At 42.5% G+C, this 15864-nt stretch overlaps 1 protein-coding gene across 2 annotated transcripts in view; it reads left to right on the top strand.

Annotated features, from left to right (window-relative positions):
- The first annotated feature begins 2791 nt into the window (after positions 1-2791).
- Positions 2792-15864, top strand: part of OCEL1 (occludin/ELL domain containing 1) — a 33549-nt gene continuing 20476 nt past the window's right edge. The window contains exons 1-2 of one of the 2 annotated variants that reach the window (XM_073593145.1): positions 2792-3004; positions 7439-8637. In XM_073593145.1, the coding sequence (XP_073449246.1) occupies positions 7579-8637 (1059 nt within the window). In that variant the 5' untranslated portion in view covers positions 2792-3004; positions 7439-7578. The remainder of the gene's footprint in view (positions 3005-7438; positions 8638-15864) is intronic. The other variant, XM_073593153.1, reaches the window with a different exon arrangement.

Raw genomic sequence — 15864 nt, 5'->3', positions numbered from 1 at the left:
CCTTCTCATCAGGCCGATCATTCCTCTCAGCTGCAGGGAGAGGGTTCTCAGGATCCTCACGCCGTGCACAGAGCCATTACCAGGCTCCTCCCTCCGGCATCCCTCTCCTTGCTAATATCACACTGCCGAAACACAACGCTGTTATACATCTACCAAAGATTTGTATCAGATGCTTACCTAGGAATAAAGGATCATGAGGGGTCATTTCCTTCAAGCAGACTGGGAATGTTGATCACAGGATTTGTCGTCCAATCCTGATATCTCCGGCACCGGTGAGAGGCGCTCCCCCCCTCTCCAACACAGCCTGAGGCGGAGAACGGAGCCACACTTCCCCAGCACAGAAGGAAGAGGACAGGCTAAAAGCAAGGCTGTCCACTGTCTCCACTATTATATGTATTGGCTTTAGAACCACTATTAGCAACACTCCGCAATAACAAAGAGGTAGAAGGAGCGAAACTAGGAGGAAAAGAGCATAAGATCGCTGCTTACGCGGACGACATCTTGATGTACGTATCCAACCCAAGAGTGTCACTCCCAAACATACTGAAAGAAATTAAAAAATACGGAGAACTGTCAAACTTCAAAATTAATCCAATAAAAACGGAAATATTAAACATAGGTCTAGAGAAAAAGGAAGTTCAGTTTTTACAAAAAGAATTCCCATTCACTTGGGTAAAAGAACTAAATTACCTTGGAATTAAAATAACTCCTAGAGTCGAAAAAATTTATCAGGCAAACTTTATTCCACTGATCAATGAGGTCAAAGAAGAAATGAAAAAGTTAAGAATACAGCCACTTTCATGGATTGGAAGAATAAATATGTTTAAGATGACGATATTACCTAAAATAAACTACAGATTACAGATGTTACCAGTAAAAATCCCGCAGAGCTTTTTTAAAATAATTAAAACAATCCTGCTAAAATACATATGGCTTAATAAAAAACCAAGAATTAATTACACGCTGATCACAAGGAAAAAGGAGCATGGAGGTCTTGCCGCTCCAGATATAAGTAGGTACTATAAAGCCATAGTTTTAACACGAATGTTAGAGTGGACAAATGAGAAAAATGAAAAAAAAATGGGTGGAAATGGAAAACACAATAAGTGGAGCCACACTACATAAGAATATTTGGATTCCACGGAAATATAGAATATTGGACACCGACACGCACAAAATAACAAAAAATGTATTTAAAATTTGTGACACCATCCACTTAAAGAATGAATGGAAATATAATTCACCACTATTAGCACTCACAGGATCGAATCTCTTCACCCCTGGGAGGGAAATATTTGAAATCCAAGGAATAGGTAACCCACAACTGAAAGATATCACTAGAAATGGTAAAATAAGAACACGAGTAGAAATAGAGGAAAGGAATGGATGGAAGATGAATGAATGGAAGTATACTCAACTAAGGCACCTAGTAAGCACAATACCACACCCACTGAGAGATGAAACAAAATTAACTGCACTGGAAAAGCTATGTAGCAATGAAACACCATTAAAAAACAGAACATCAAAAATTTATAGTATACTGACAGATTTGGAAGCACAAGAAAGACCAGAATATATAAATCAATGGGAAAAAGAAATGAATTTAAAAATAGATAACCAAAAAGTGGAAAAAATGATAGAAATGGGATATAATAAGGCTTGGGACATGAAGACCATAGAAATGAATTATAAACTAGTATCAAGATGGTATATGACCCCAGTAAGAATACACAGATTCCATCAAGATAGAACCTCCTTGTGTTGGAGAAAATGTGGCCAAATAGCAACGATCACACACATATGGTGGGAATGCCCAATAATAATGGAGTACTGGAAGGAAGTGTTAAATAACATAAAAGAAATAACTGGAGAAGAAATAGAACAAAATATTTGGACTTGTCTCTTCCATATCTACAATAAACCTAAGAAACAATATAGAAAATCAATAATACCTAACCTCCTGAATGCGGCCAAGGCCTTAATTCCCAAGAATTGGCTAAAAAGTGGAAAACCAGACATTAGAAACTGGCTAAAGGAAATAGATTATCACTACAAAATGGAAGGAGGAGAGAAAGGGGATAATAGTAGATGGGAAAGTTGGAAAAACTACAAAGTCTCGGATATTTATTTAGATAGGATAAAAGAAAGAATAGGTGCAGAGCCAAGTGGATAAATAAACAACATAAAGGAACGGACCAGACACAGGGGAGGGGGAGGGGGGGGGGGGGCGAGGGGAAGGGGGGGCGGGGGGAAATAAGAGGGACTGAGAGAGATTAAGATAATAATAGGGTTTATAATTATAGAAGGCGTTTTGTCGTCGGGTTTTAAAATTATTTAAGAATATCCTAGAAGGGAAAAATAATAAAGATGTGACGGAAACAATCCACAATGATGTGAAAAAGGAGAAGAGATAAAGTTTGACACATAAAGTTGAAATAATGTCTCTCGGAAAACTTTCGCTGAAGTGGATAAAGAAAAAAAAAAAAAAACACTTCATGCTTGTTTCAGGTGGTGACGTTACACTGGACTAATAAACTCGTGTTTCCAACAGACAACTAATGCTACTTACTCAAAAAAACTCTATTTCTAAACCAGCTTTCACTATGAGATATAGGGATCTCTTTTTTTAGTGCATTAAAACATTGCAAACAAATGAGACAGAATGTATGGACTTGTGTTACAGAAAATTGCTTACAAATGGAATACAGGAAATAAATATAGAATGTCTTGGATCTGGGAGGAGCTGCAGCGTTAAATACTAATACTGTCTCTACCAGCATACCTCCCTTTTGGCTGCTCCCTGGCCTGCAGTTAATTAATAACTGGACTTCACATAATACATGCAGATAACTGAACCAGGAGACTAGAGCGCCTGTCAGTGAAATATGGGCAGAGACAAATGCCAGGAGTTAAATATGTATACTTATAGCTGTTCTCCCTAGTACTGACTGACTCTCAAGTTAAGAACTGTCGGAAAATGGGTCTCAGATATAATCAAAGCAAGGTAAGCTAAGAATGTTATCATTACCTAGCCCTCAGTTTTCAGTCCTGGCTTATCTTCACAGTGGACCCTTAAACCTTCGAAAGCTCATCACGTGAAATGTTATTGTATCTTTTATATTGTATTTGGTGTAAAATTGTTTATTTTCAGTCTACTGCTGCATGCTGCTTATCTTCTTAACAACTGTAGAGTAAATATATATTATACCAGAGAATGTTTTTAGAATATATTAAATGTCTTTGAACAGAAAAGCACTAGAATGTTGGTCAAACCTGTGATTGGCCTGTGTTCCTCAAGAGCCTTGTCGCTTAGCCACTTTTGCCTGTATAACCAATTGCAAAACCAACCATTGCTATATACTCTGTTTTTTACTATATTTCACGACATGAGCGCACTGTTTTTCCTTTTAATTTCTGGTATTTCCTGTGATGACTAGTGCAAAGACAAAACAGAGAGAATCAAATCATTTCTTAGAAAACCGTGCCTTAAGAGAGTCCTTGGTTGTTTTAATTCTGCTGTCTATGTCTTCTTGAGAAAAAAAAAAAACTATGACTGAGCAGTGAGTTACTGGAGCCAGTTTTGGAAGTTTAGAGAGAATTATTGTTCTGAAGGAAAAATATTTCTGTAAGTGCATTTTTTGTGCACTGCCAGTTCCATTTACTTCGTATTACTGTATATGCTGGTTCACACAGGTGGCTTGGGGAAGGTGATAAAAGCAGTTGGTTGAGTTGCAGTTTCACCACCCTCTGACCATCCACCTAAACAAGGGAATTCAGCTGCTTAGGACTGTACACATGCTGTAGCCACGACGCTTTGCTTCATGACCATGGCACAAATTAAACCCCCTGTTGCATTCAGTGGCATGACACACTCAGATAGATTGTTCGGCACTGCAACCATGCCACAACTGCATCCTATGCACTCAGTTGCAAAGCAGGGGTGTAGCCTTTTCCAGAATAAAACTGGCAGTGAGGAGACATATCACCACTTATATGCCAGTCAAACTCACTTTGAAAACGGAACGCTTTTCCTAGGGGTGACAAGGGTTCAAAACTTCTGTACAGGCCCTATCTGACATTGACCCAATATTGTAGTTTTTTTCTTCACTTTTAGGCTTGTTGCGCCTATTATCTGATGTACATGGACAGTTAAGGCAATGCATCGGCAAGGATGTGTTTGTGGTCAGTCATGGCCAGGAAGCCTTTACAATGACAGTTTGACAGGCAATAGCAGGTGCTCGTATGTAACTGCACGTTAAGCAGGTACATGCAATTAGGGACAGATGAGCAGCCGTGTATGCAGAGAGTTTGTGTCCAAGGCCACTCAGATGTCCTAAACCACATGTAACTGCTTCATGTGCAATTACATGCGGACAACTACAGTGCCTGTCGGCCTGTCAACACAGGCAAACAGCTGGAGGGATCTTATGCTCATGGACACAGGAGGGCTACCTCCTTGGAACTAGAGTACTTTGGTAGCAATTGGGGAAAAGATCCATAGTATTTGGGTCTTCTGGAGAAGCTACATGGAAATAGACTCCTGGCAGCACGCATGCCAGTCTTGACAATGAAGGTCCTCTCACCCGACTGGATAGATTACTTGCCCAACTGCCAAAAAAGATGGAAACCACCCCAATTTATAACTAAATAAATAAACTGTGCTTTTGATAAACAAAAACAAAAATTGCAGTTGCAACAATCAAGTGAGATATTATCACAAAAATGAAATATGTGAACAAGTATGCTGCGCTTAAATGAAATAAACAGTGAATAAATTATATAAACAAGTAAGTCCAAAAGTCACAAACGTGACACAATAGTGAAAGTTTGAATGTTGTGTCACCAACTTCCTCCACCTTGTGGCCTTACCAAAGAGCATAGACCACCTATTACTGGGGGGTGAATATAGGCTTGTATGTCTGGAAAACTCCACGTCTGTAAAGAGGTCCACCCAACAGAAACCTAAAGCCACCACTTAAAACCACTTCAGGTTTCTTTTACTCCAACCGTGACAGCAGGTCATGTACCCCAAATGAGAGACAAACGCCACAATAGTATAAAACCTTTTTTACCAGGATTTAATGAAGGTAATGCACTTACATGAAAAGATGATAAAAACAGCATGTACTGGACACAGCAAGTACAGAGGTAGATTCTCCAAACGCAATGACAGGAAATGACGTTATCGATCAACCGGTTTCGTCGCTAATCGGACTTCATCCAGAGCATTACCTTCATTAAATCCTGGTAAAAAAAGGTTTTACACTATTGTGGCTTTTGTCTCTCATATTGGAGTACATGACCTGATGTCACGGTTGGAGTAAAAGAAACCTGACGTTTGGCTTGAAGTTTCTGTTGAGTGGACCTCTTTACAGACGTGCAGTTTTCCAGACATACAAGCCTATGTTGACCCCCCATAATAGGTGGTCAATGCTCTTTGGTAAGGGCACGTCCAATTTATTTGGTGGTGGTTGCACAAGGTGGAGGAAGTTGGTGACACAACATTCAAACCTTTACTATTGTGTCACGTTTGTGATTCTTGGACTCACCTGTTTATACCAATTTATAACTAGCCTTTGTAGTAAGGTCTACATGGAAGGGCAATATACATCGCAACAGACAAAAATTACCCAGCACACTTACCAGCTAGCCTGTAACAAAAAACAAAACAAATGCACCCTAACAATTTACAATAAAAACAGAGGTTTTACTTGCCTAGCTACCTAAGCCCCATCAACTGTGGCCTCTGACTTTAGGACTGCAAACCCTGTGATTGTCTTGTAACCTCTTAAGCCATACCCTATTATAGGGTGACAGCTGATGAATAAGGGTGCTATGCTGCATGTTCAGAACAGGCTACGAAATGCAAGGATTCCACAATAGAACCAAGAGTAATGTCAACCCACCTAACCTCCGCTTGTAGAAACGTAGGGCTTCCTGGCTTTCCTGCTGGGTAAAGTTGAAAGCCAGGAAGATTACTAAATATGGGAACGCAAAATCACCAGAGTGTTAAAGCAGTAGTATATTGCTGGCTGCAGAAGTTAAAAAAAAACTCACCTGTAAGACAAAGGCATAATGTGCTAGCATGCATCGCATACTAGCACATTATGAAATACTTACATTAGAACTAAGCCTTTCCAGCGGTGCACTCTCACTGCTGAGAGAGCTAACATCTTCCCTCGGTCTTTCTTCTGGGTTTGTGCACTCCGGCGCTGTAAGTGGCCGGAGCCACAATGACGTCACTCCCGCTAATGTGCGTGGGAGCCCTCGGTTCCAGCAAGAAGCTCTGAAGTAACCGGTCCTTCAGAGTGCATGCACCAGTGACGTCAGTGGCTGCATTCGGGGTGAATATCTACTAAACTGTGCATGTTTAGGAGATATTCATTATACCTAATTATAGGTAAAAATCACGAAATCACCGCTGTAAAGAAGATGTAAACCCTTACTGAATAACTGAAAAGTGCATCATAAACCATAACCTTTTCTAATATTTATGTTCACCTTTTATATTTTGTTGGAGTACTGTTGCTTTGTTGCAGCCTCTTTCCAGCCACTTCCAGCCTCCATATATGCACACCAGTGAAGCCTTGCATAGCATTTCTCAAGGCAGCTTTCCTGATGGTGACAAAAGTGCAGCATACCTACATAATGTGTGTTGATATGACCACTTGTTGTCCCAGAAGTCCATGTGACAAGGTAAAATTGCAAAAGTACAATTAAGTGATAGGGATAGAGCGTTGTCATCCAAATATTATTGTGAAGAAAGCTGCAGATTTAAAAATGCTGAAATTTACTTTTGAAATTAATATATTTTTTTTTAACGCTTATATGAGTTCTTGGTGATTGTGTTAACATATACGAGGGGTTCCACACTTTTATATATTTTTGGGAAATGGTGAGGAGGGGAAGAGTGTCATGTGACTAGTCTGTCTGGCAAGCCGGCTGACCTTGCAGTTTAGTAAAAGTGATGTATTTTGTTTTTGTTATTGTTAAAAAAAGTTAAGAGTTAAAAAATTAAGGAAACTTTTTGAAGAACCCTTGTACTTTGATGCTGAAATTTAGCAATAAATAATCTGTACATGTTAGTAACTATTTGGCAATGTCTGCTTTTGTTTTTAGGATTTATCTTTTATAGGCATTTTTAGCATGCAGCAGAAAACCAAGCATTTCTCCTACATTACAATTTGGATTTGTGTTTTGGAAATATACTAGCAATTACATATAATGCAGTTCCATCAACCAGCAGACCCTTTCCTCATCTATATAATAGCTTCATTGGAAGCTTGAAATGTGTGTGTGTGTATTGTGATGTGATAGTTATTTTTTGTGTGCTCCATCTTTATCTATAATTATTTTGCTAATTTTTTGCTGTCATGCTAGTACTATGACAACAGGGACAAAACACCAGCGTATTTTTAATTGTTCTATTTCTTTGCAGACCTCTTCTATTTGTGAGGGAAAGGTATGCATACCACGTGGTTCATAAACTAGAGCAACTTCTCCTTTGGGACATGGAAAAAAAACTGAAGCCTACAGATACACATCAGCACCATTTCAGATGAAGTCACACGCACTAATATGACAGCAATGTCTTCTTTCCCTTCACTTGCTGAGAAGCAAAAGAACAGAAAACCAATTGTGTGGCCATCAGAAACATCAAGCTGGGGAGATGCACCAAGTTTCTCATTTGACTACTATGACCATGATGCTCGCAAGCAGGTCGGAACATTATCAGATCAACATGATACACAGTATCAGGAACTCAACAGCATGAAACCTGTACGGCACTTAGTTCCTGACTCCTGGAAGAGATTTTTTAGGAAAAGCAAGACAAAGGGGGAACCTTTTGCACTGAAAAATTTGCAAGTTGACCACAACTCACCACCAATTACACCACTACTAGATGCTAGCACAGACTCCACAATCGAGAAGAAGAATGGTATTCTCACTGCACCATCAAACAGTGTTAATCCTGATCCTTATGTTAAAAAAAAGAAAACTCCAGATTCTCTGGAAAGGAAGAGTGAGATGAACTCAAACTATGGAGAAAAGGTAGAAGCATACAGCTTAAAATACTCTTACATGAAGTCCTGGCCTGGTTTGCTCAGGATCCTGTCTGGAGTACAGTTAATTTTGGGTGGCATGGTGTTTGCCTGCACATGTGCCTATATCCAGAAGGACTACCAGTGGTACAATCTCTTTGGTACTGAACTCCAAAGAACGTTGCCTGGTGGCTACAGCTATTATGGTCCAATGACTCCATTTGTGATAATTGTTGCTAGTTTGGTTTGGCTGGTAACTTTGATCTTGTTGGGGTTGGGTCTGACCATGTACTACCGGACTATTCTTCTTAACTCTTACTGGTGGCCTCTCACTGAGTTTGCCATCAACATCGTCATGTGTCTTTTGTACATGGCTGCAGGCATTGCTTACGTCAATGACTTAAATCGCGGTGGCCTCTGCTACTCTATTTTTGCTGTCAACCCACTGATGGTGGCATTCTGTAGGGTGGAAGGGGGTCAAGTGGCAGCTATAGCCTTTCTCTTCTTCAACATGCTTCTTTACTTGTTCGGCTCTTTGGTATGTCTCAAAATGTGGCGACATGAAGAGAGGCGAAGGCAGGCTGAAAAGGTTAAGGTGAGGGGAAGGATTAAGGTCATAAATGATCATTTCATTGTCCCTCATATTTCCCACTCCCATGTCCCAGCATTAATATTGTTATTTAGCTGTTATTTTAATAATGTTCTTCAATCCTGAATTCATTTGCACTTAGATGCTTGCGTTCACTGTTTTATGATATTTGTCTTTTACCTTACAATATTAGTTTTTATATGTAAAAATTTAAAAGTATTGCAATTGCATAGGAATTGGGGTATAGTAAAATAATGTTTTTTTTTACACAGCAACCAGTCATATATTAATATATTATAGCATTCTAAGGTGCTGTAGGATTGTGATAAAGGCAATGTCACCCATGGCACAGGCATTGTTGCTGTTTTTCTGCCTTCAGTTTTTATAAACTAGTTTCACTTGTTACATGCAAGTGTACAGAGGCTTAGATCTCTGCCCAATGGCTATGATTACTTTAAAAAACTAAAGATAACTTCTTGATTTGGCAGATTGTGCAACACATGTAGTAGCAGCCTTCTCTGAACGCTTGAGGTGGTGAGGCAGGTCAGTGACAGCACAATCTTCACTATGTTCAAATACCTTAAAGACAAACTAGAGAAAATAAATACATTTCTTTAAAAACTGCTGACGTAAGTGAAAGGAAATAGAAGGTATTCTGGACGACCACCCGTCTATAGGTACACCAACAGGGCCCTCAGATATCTGGAGACACCGAATGAAACGAGAGGTAGGTTGTGCATTCGTAAAATGTCTGCCTTTATTAGGTGTGTTACAGCTAATATATTGTTCAACATACCAATAGAAAGAGGGGAGGGGGGATTGGTTAGTATCATCAGTTAACACGGGTCAACAGGCCATCTGGTTATGAGTCATAAGTCATGCATCCTGTCCCATGGCCTACAGAACAGAGAACAGGAAAAGACAAACCAACCCACACTGATATATAGAGAGAAAAATGCTTGTGCAAGCATTTTTCTACGCATTCTTTTATAGTTGCAGATTTAAGCTATCTTGTATACTGAAATGGCAGAGCATATCAAAGCATATCAGTCACAATGGTTTGTGCATATTATTACAGTTAGGGAGTTTTGGGATGTTTAATTCTGCTGTATTTAATTTCTTGAGAAAGAAAGAAACTATGACTGAGCAATGAGTACTTTGAATAATTTTTATTTTTTTTTTTGCTTTGGAAGTTACTCCGATGGGAAAATGTTTCTGCATGTGTATTTTTGTGCACTGCCAGTTCCGTCTACTCCCACATTGCTGTACATGTCATTGACCTAGTATTGCAGGTTTTCTTCCTCGCTTAACTCTGAATACACCATCCCTGGTGTCAGTCCTTCACCATGACTTCTCTACTCTGGATTAACTGTGGACTCACAAGGCTAAGCAGTTTACCTGATCAAATCTAAAGATGTTTCACTAAGGAGCCTATTTATAAAGCAGTGAATTTGTTTTTCCATGGTGGTAAATCAATTTATGTAATTTAAAACACATGCACCAGGAAGATTCACCTATAGTGAATGATTGGTTAATGTCAGATTCACTGCTTTATAAATATACCCCTAAAAGTGGTATTAGGATGAGGATAACAATTTTCCTACACAGAGCAGATTTTCTGTCTAGTGTTCTTCCTAATATACAGTGCAGTCACCTAATTCCTGTCTGCAGTGGCTGATAATGTTTTAGCCCAGGTTCATACTAATGTGGTGTGGGAAACCCTGCGATCTGTGCACGTTTCCTGCACCGCATTCAAATCTCACTGCCCTTGTGATCTTCAACGGGTGTCAGTGCAATCTTACCAACACCCCAAATCAGGTCGCAAATGCATTTCGATTGCCCACACGGGATCGCATCGGATTGCATGGTAATTTTGTTCCTGTATCTGGTTGCATTGCGATGCCAAAATAGGTACTTGCTCGACTTTCGTGCGATGCGGTGCAATTTCAGCCCATTCAAAATGAATGACCTGAAATCACACCGCACTGCACATGAATTGAACAGGAATGCAGTGCGGATCTTGTGCGATTCACATGCGGTTCATAGTGTGAACCAAGGCTTACAGTATGTTTCCATAAGCTAAACAAAAATTTAACATAAGCATAAAGTTAAAGCTATGTAAAAGACCAACTGAGCCTACAACTTAGGATATAAGCTTTATAAGCTTTATAGATTTCTACATTAGGTTTTCATAGAAAAAAATATATTTTATATAATATTGGAATTGCAGAAACAATAATCATCAACTATCTAGCTATACAGCAAATATTATGAATATTATGCATTATTTATTTGATTAAAATCATTTAAATACATTGAGCTTCTTCTTTTTATGTTAGATTTTAATAGATTTTTCATATAGTTCAAGTTTATGGCCCTTACAGTGCACCTGAAATTACAGTGTCCACACTGCCTTACTCAAAAGTCTAAAATAAGCATTTTTGCATACGGTACTTATCACCAGGGCTGTATTTAACACAGGGCAGAAGGGGCAGCTGCCCTGGGCCCAGTCATTGTTGTAGGGCCAGAAGCAGCTGCCTCTTGAACCCACAAATAGTTGATAAGTGGATTCAGGAGGACCCAAGAAAATGTTTGCACAGGGTCAAATCAATATTAAAGATGGTCCTGCTTATCACTTACCTAGTTATAAATATATGGATCCTTGCCTTTCTCCATTCATGTGATCTATGGAATGGCATACATAACCAAGTCATCCTTGTACTGTATTCAGGGCCGTAGTTAGAAATCATTGAGTGCCATACAGCTTATCTGACAAACCCCCATTCTTTCTCAAAGAGGCATAAAAATTTGCAGGGACCCCTGTGGGTGGGGCCTACCTGCCCTGCTTGCTTGGGTACCTCTCCTCTGCTCTTGTGTATGTGTTCATCAATGCGTGGGTCCAGCAGGGCTGTGTTCACATGAAATTCAACATTAAGGCAGAACCCCGGCTTAAAAATAAGCTATAAACCATGTGCAGTAATGTGATGTACAGAGTCTCTCGGTAAAACATACTGTCCCATGTTACTAAACACTTTGCTTGATGAATGTTGCATTTAGGAGGGACATCGCTGAGCCCATGCCCTCTCCACTAGTCCAGTGTAACTCTGCCACCTCACTCCCAGTGATAGAATGGGGTCCTGCTGTGCACTAGTGTGGACCTCATGTGTGCACTTACCTAACTCTCCCGTACCATGCAGCTAGGTACATGGATTCGCCATACCGTGATTTTGGTTCCAGTTACTTTGGGAGAACCTTCCGCTAGGGAGGGAGCCAGAACTCTGACCCCCTCGCTACCGGAGGACCTGTCACCTATACTAGGTACCACACTTTTTTGCCCAGCTACTGTACGCTCCCACCAGACTATGGTTACCCGTGGCACTACAATCTTCCTCCAGCTCTTCTGCCTTTTAACCCTTTTTGTGTTGGCCTTTCTCTTCCACCATGTGTGTGCTTTACAGGCCCTGTTCTACTGATATGCCATGTACCACCATGCACCCCTTTAAATAACTTCAGACCAGGCTTAGAACAGTTTAAAATACTTTACTTAAGCTCTAAGAATGCAACCATCACAGTCTTTTATAAATTACTTTCACAGCTATGTTGGGCTGCCCAGGCATATCTTTGCAGGTAGAGATCCATACTTGGTAAGGCCCTTGTGGGTGAGTCCCCTTAGGGTGGTAGTTAATAGGGATGGGCTTTATGTTTGGGTCGAACATGAGTTCAACTCGAACATTGGCTGTTCGCCCATTCGCCGAATAGCGAACAATTTGGGGTGTTCGTGGCAAATTCGAAATCCGCGGAACACCCTTTAAAATCTATGGGAGAAATCAAAAGTGCTAATTTTAAAGGTTTATGCAAGTTATTGTCATAAAAAGTGTTTGGGGACCTGGGTCCTGCCCCAGGGGACATGTATCAATGCAAAAAAAAGTTTTAAAAACGGCCGTTTTTTCGGGAGCAGTGATTTTAATAATGCTTAAAGTGAAACAATAAAAGTGTAATATTCCTTTAAATTTCGAACCTGGGGGGTGTCTATAGTATGCCTGTAAAGGGGCGCATGTTTCCCGTGTTTAGAACAGTCTGACAGCAAAATTACATTTCTAAAGGAAAAAAGTCATTTAAAACTACTTGCGGCTACAATGAATTGTCGGTCCGGCAATACACATAAAAGTTCATTGATAAAAACGGCATGGGATTCCCCCACAGGGGAACCCAGAACCAAATTTAGAAAAAAAAATGCGTGGGGTTCCCCCTAAATTCCATACCAGGCCCTTCAGGGGAACCCCGCACCAAAATCTAAAAAAAAAATGGCGTGGGGTCCCCCTCAAAATCCATACCAGACCCTTGAGGTCTGGTATGGATTTTAAGGGGAACCACTAGCCAAAATAAAAAAAATGGCATGGGGTCCCCCCAAAAATCCATACCAGACCCTTATCTGAGCACGCAACCTGGCAGGCTGCAGGAAAAGAGGGGGGACAAGAGAGCGCCCCCCCTCCTGAACCGTGCAAGGCCACATGCCCTCAACATTGGGAGGGTGCTTTGGGGTCTGTGGGCAGGGAGCTTATTGGAATCTGGAAGCCCCCTTTAACAAGGGGACCCCCAGATCCTGGCCCCCCTGTTTGAAATGGTAATGGGTACATTGTACCCATACCATTTCACAAAAAAGTGTGAGAATGGTAAAAAAAAAACAACACACACAACGTGGGAGAAGTCCTTTATTAAAAAATAAAAAAATAAAACTGTCCCACTTAGTCCATTCACCTCCTCTGACGGACTGAAAAAAAATAAAGCAGATTGGACCCTGCCCCCCTCTGACGCACGGGGACTGCCCCGCGAACCCGCCCCCTCTGATGCACGGGGACATCCCTATGGCTTCCCCTGTAGCGTCAGAGGGGGGCGGGGCCATCCGGTCTGCCCCCCGACGCACGGGGACAGTGGCGTTGCAAGGTGGGGGCGGGGGGTGCGGGCCGCACCCGGGTGACACCCGCCAGAGGGGTGACACCCATGTATAGCAGAACCGCAGGCGCTGACACCGCCCTCTGCCCTGTGCCTCTCGTCTCGCTCACTCTGTGTCCCCCGTGGAGCGGACTGAAGCTGTCTCCTCCTCTGTTTACATCCAGTGAGGAGGAAGAGCTCTGAGTGACACACACCTCTGTGTGTATACGTCCGCACCACGCTGTTCTGAGGTACTGTACACTCTAAGATTAGTAGATGGACATGTGCAGGGGGGGGCGCTATGGGAGGGGAGAGGGGTGCTTATACTGATGGGGGGTCTGCACTAGGGGGATTCTATACTGATGGGGGCTCTGCACTAGGGGGATTCTATACTGATGGGGGCTCTGCACTAGGGGGATTCTATACTGATGGGGTCTGCACTAAGGGGAAGTTATATACTGATGGGGGGTCTGCACTAAGGGGAGGTTATATACTGATGGGGGGTCTGCACTAAAGGGGTGATTCTATACTGATGGGGGTCTGCACTAAGGGGATGATTCTATACTGATGGGGGATCTGCACTAAGGGGGTGATTCTATACTGATGGGGGTCTGCACTAAGGGGGTGATTCTATACTGATGGGGGGTCTGCACTAAGGGGGTGATTCTATACTGATGGGGGTCTGCTTAAGGGGGTGATTCTATACTGATGGGGGGTCTGTACTAAGGGGGTGATTCTATACTGATGGGGGGTCTGCACTAAGAGGGGGTGTCTATATTGATGGGGGGTCTGCACTAAGGGGAGGTTATATACTGATGGGGGGTCTGCACTAAGGGGAGGTTATATACTGATGGGGGGTCTGCACTAAGGGGGTGATTCTATACTGATGGGGGGTCTGCACTAAGGGGGTGATTCTATACTGATGGGGGTCTGCACTAAAGGGGGTGTCTAAACTGTGGGGGTCTGCACTAAGGGGGGATTCTATACTGATGGGGGGTCTGCACTAAGGGGGTGGATTCTACCCTGATGGGGGTCTGAGTTTGGAGGTCTATACTGATGGGGGGGTGTCTGTACTGATGGGGGGGTCTGCACTGAGGGTGGAGGTCTGTTGTTAGTGAGGGTGATCTATACTGAGGGAGGGGGATCTATACTGCAGGATCTGTACTTAGCGGAGATGGGTCTGTACTGAGGGGGGACTATATTTGGTGGAGGGCGGGGGGGGGGGACACCAATTTTTTCAGCACCGGGTGACACCAACCCTAGTGACGCCACTGCACGGGGACATCCCTATGGATTTCCCGTAGCCTCAGAGGGGGCGGACCGGGTGGCCTCGCCCCCCTCTGATGCTACGGGGGAGGGTGGGTCAGAGGGGGCGGGTACACGGGGCAGTCCACGTGCAACAGAGGGGGGCAGGGTCACCCGGCGACAACACTGTGTGGCCCCACCCACAGTTTTAAAAGAGCTGTCAACTGCGAGGACGCGTCATATGGCGTGTGCCTCCCATGGAGACAGATCTTTATTTTTTCTTACGGTCCATCGGTGGAGGTGAATGGACTACGTGGGACAGTTTTATTCTTTTATTTTTTAATAAAGGACTTCTCCCACGGTGTGTTGTTTTTTTTTTCACCATTTTCACACTTTTTTGTGAAATGGTACGGGTATAATGTACCCGTTATCATTTCAACCGGGGGGGGCTGGGATCTGAGGGTCCTCTTGTTAAAGGGGCTTCCAGATTCTGATAAGCCCCCTGCCCGCAGACCCCCACAGCCACCAGGCAAGGGTTGTGGGGATGAGGCCCTTCTCCCCATCAACATGGGGACAAGGTGCTTTGGGGGGCTACCCTAAACAACCCTCCCAATGTTGAGGGCATGTGGCATGGCACGGTTCAGGGGGGGCGCTCTCTCACCCACCCTCTTTTCCTGTGGCCTGCCAGGTTGCGTGCTCAAATAAGGGACCCCCCCGTGCCATTTTTTTAAATTTTGGCACGGGGTTCCCCTTAAAATCCATACCAGACCTTAAGGGTCTGGTATGGATTTTGAGGGGGACCCCCACGCCATTTTTTTTTTACATTTTGGCGCAGGGTTGCCCTTAATATCCATACCAGACCTGTGGGGGAATCCAATGCCGTTTTTATCAATGAACTTTAATGTGTATTGCCGGACCGACAATTCATTATAGCCGCGAGTAGTTTTAAATGACTTTTTTTCCTTTAGAAATGTCATTTTGCTGTCAGACTGTTCTAAACATGGGAAACATGCGCCACTTTACAGGCACACTATAGACACCCTCCAGGTACAAAAT

Source organism: Aquarana catesbeiana, linkage group LG01 (assembly GCF_042186555.1).
Source record: "Aquarana catesbeiana isolate 2022-GZ linkage group LG01, ASM4218655v1, whole genome shotgun sequence".
NCBI lineage: Eukaryota > Metazoa > Chordata > Amphibia > Anura > Ranidae > Aquarana > Aquarana catesbeiana.
This window is presented reverse-complemented; position numbering and strand designations above follow the sequence as displayed.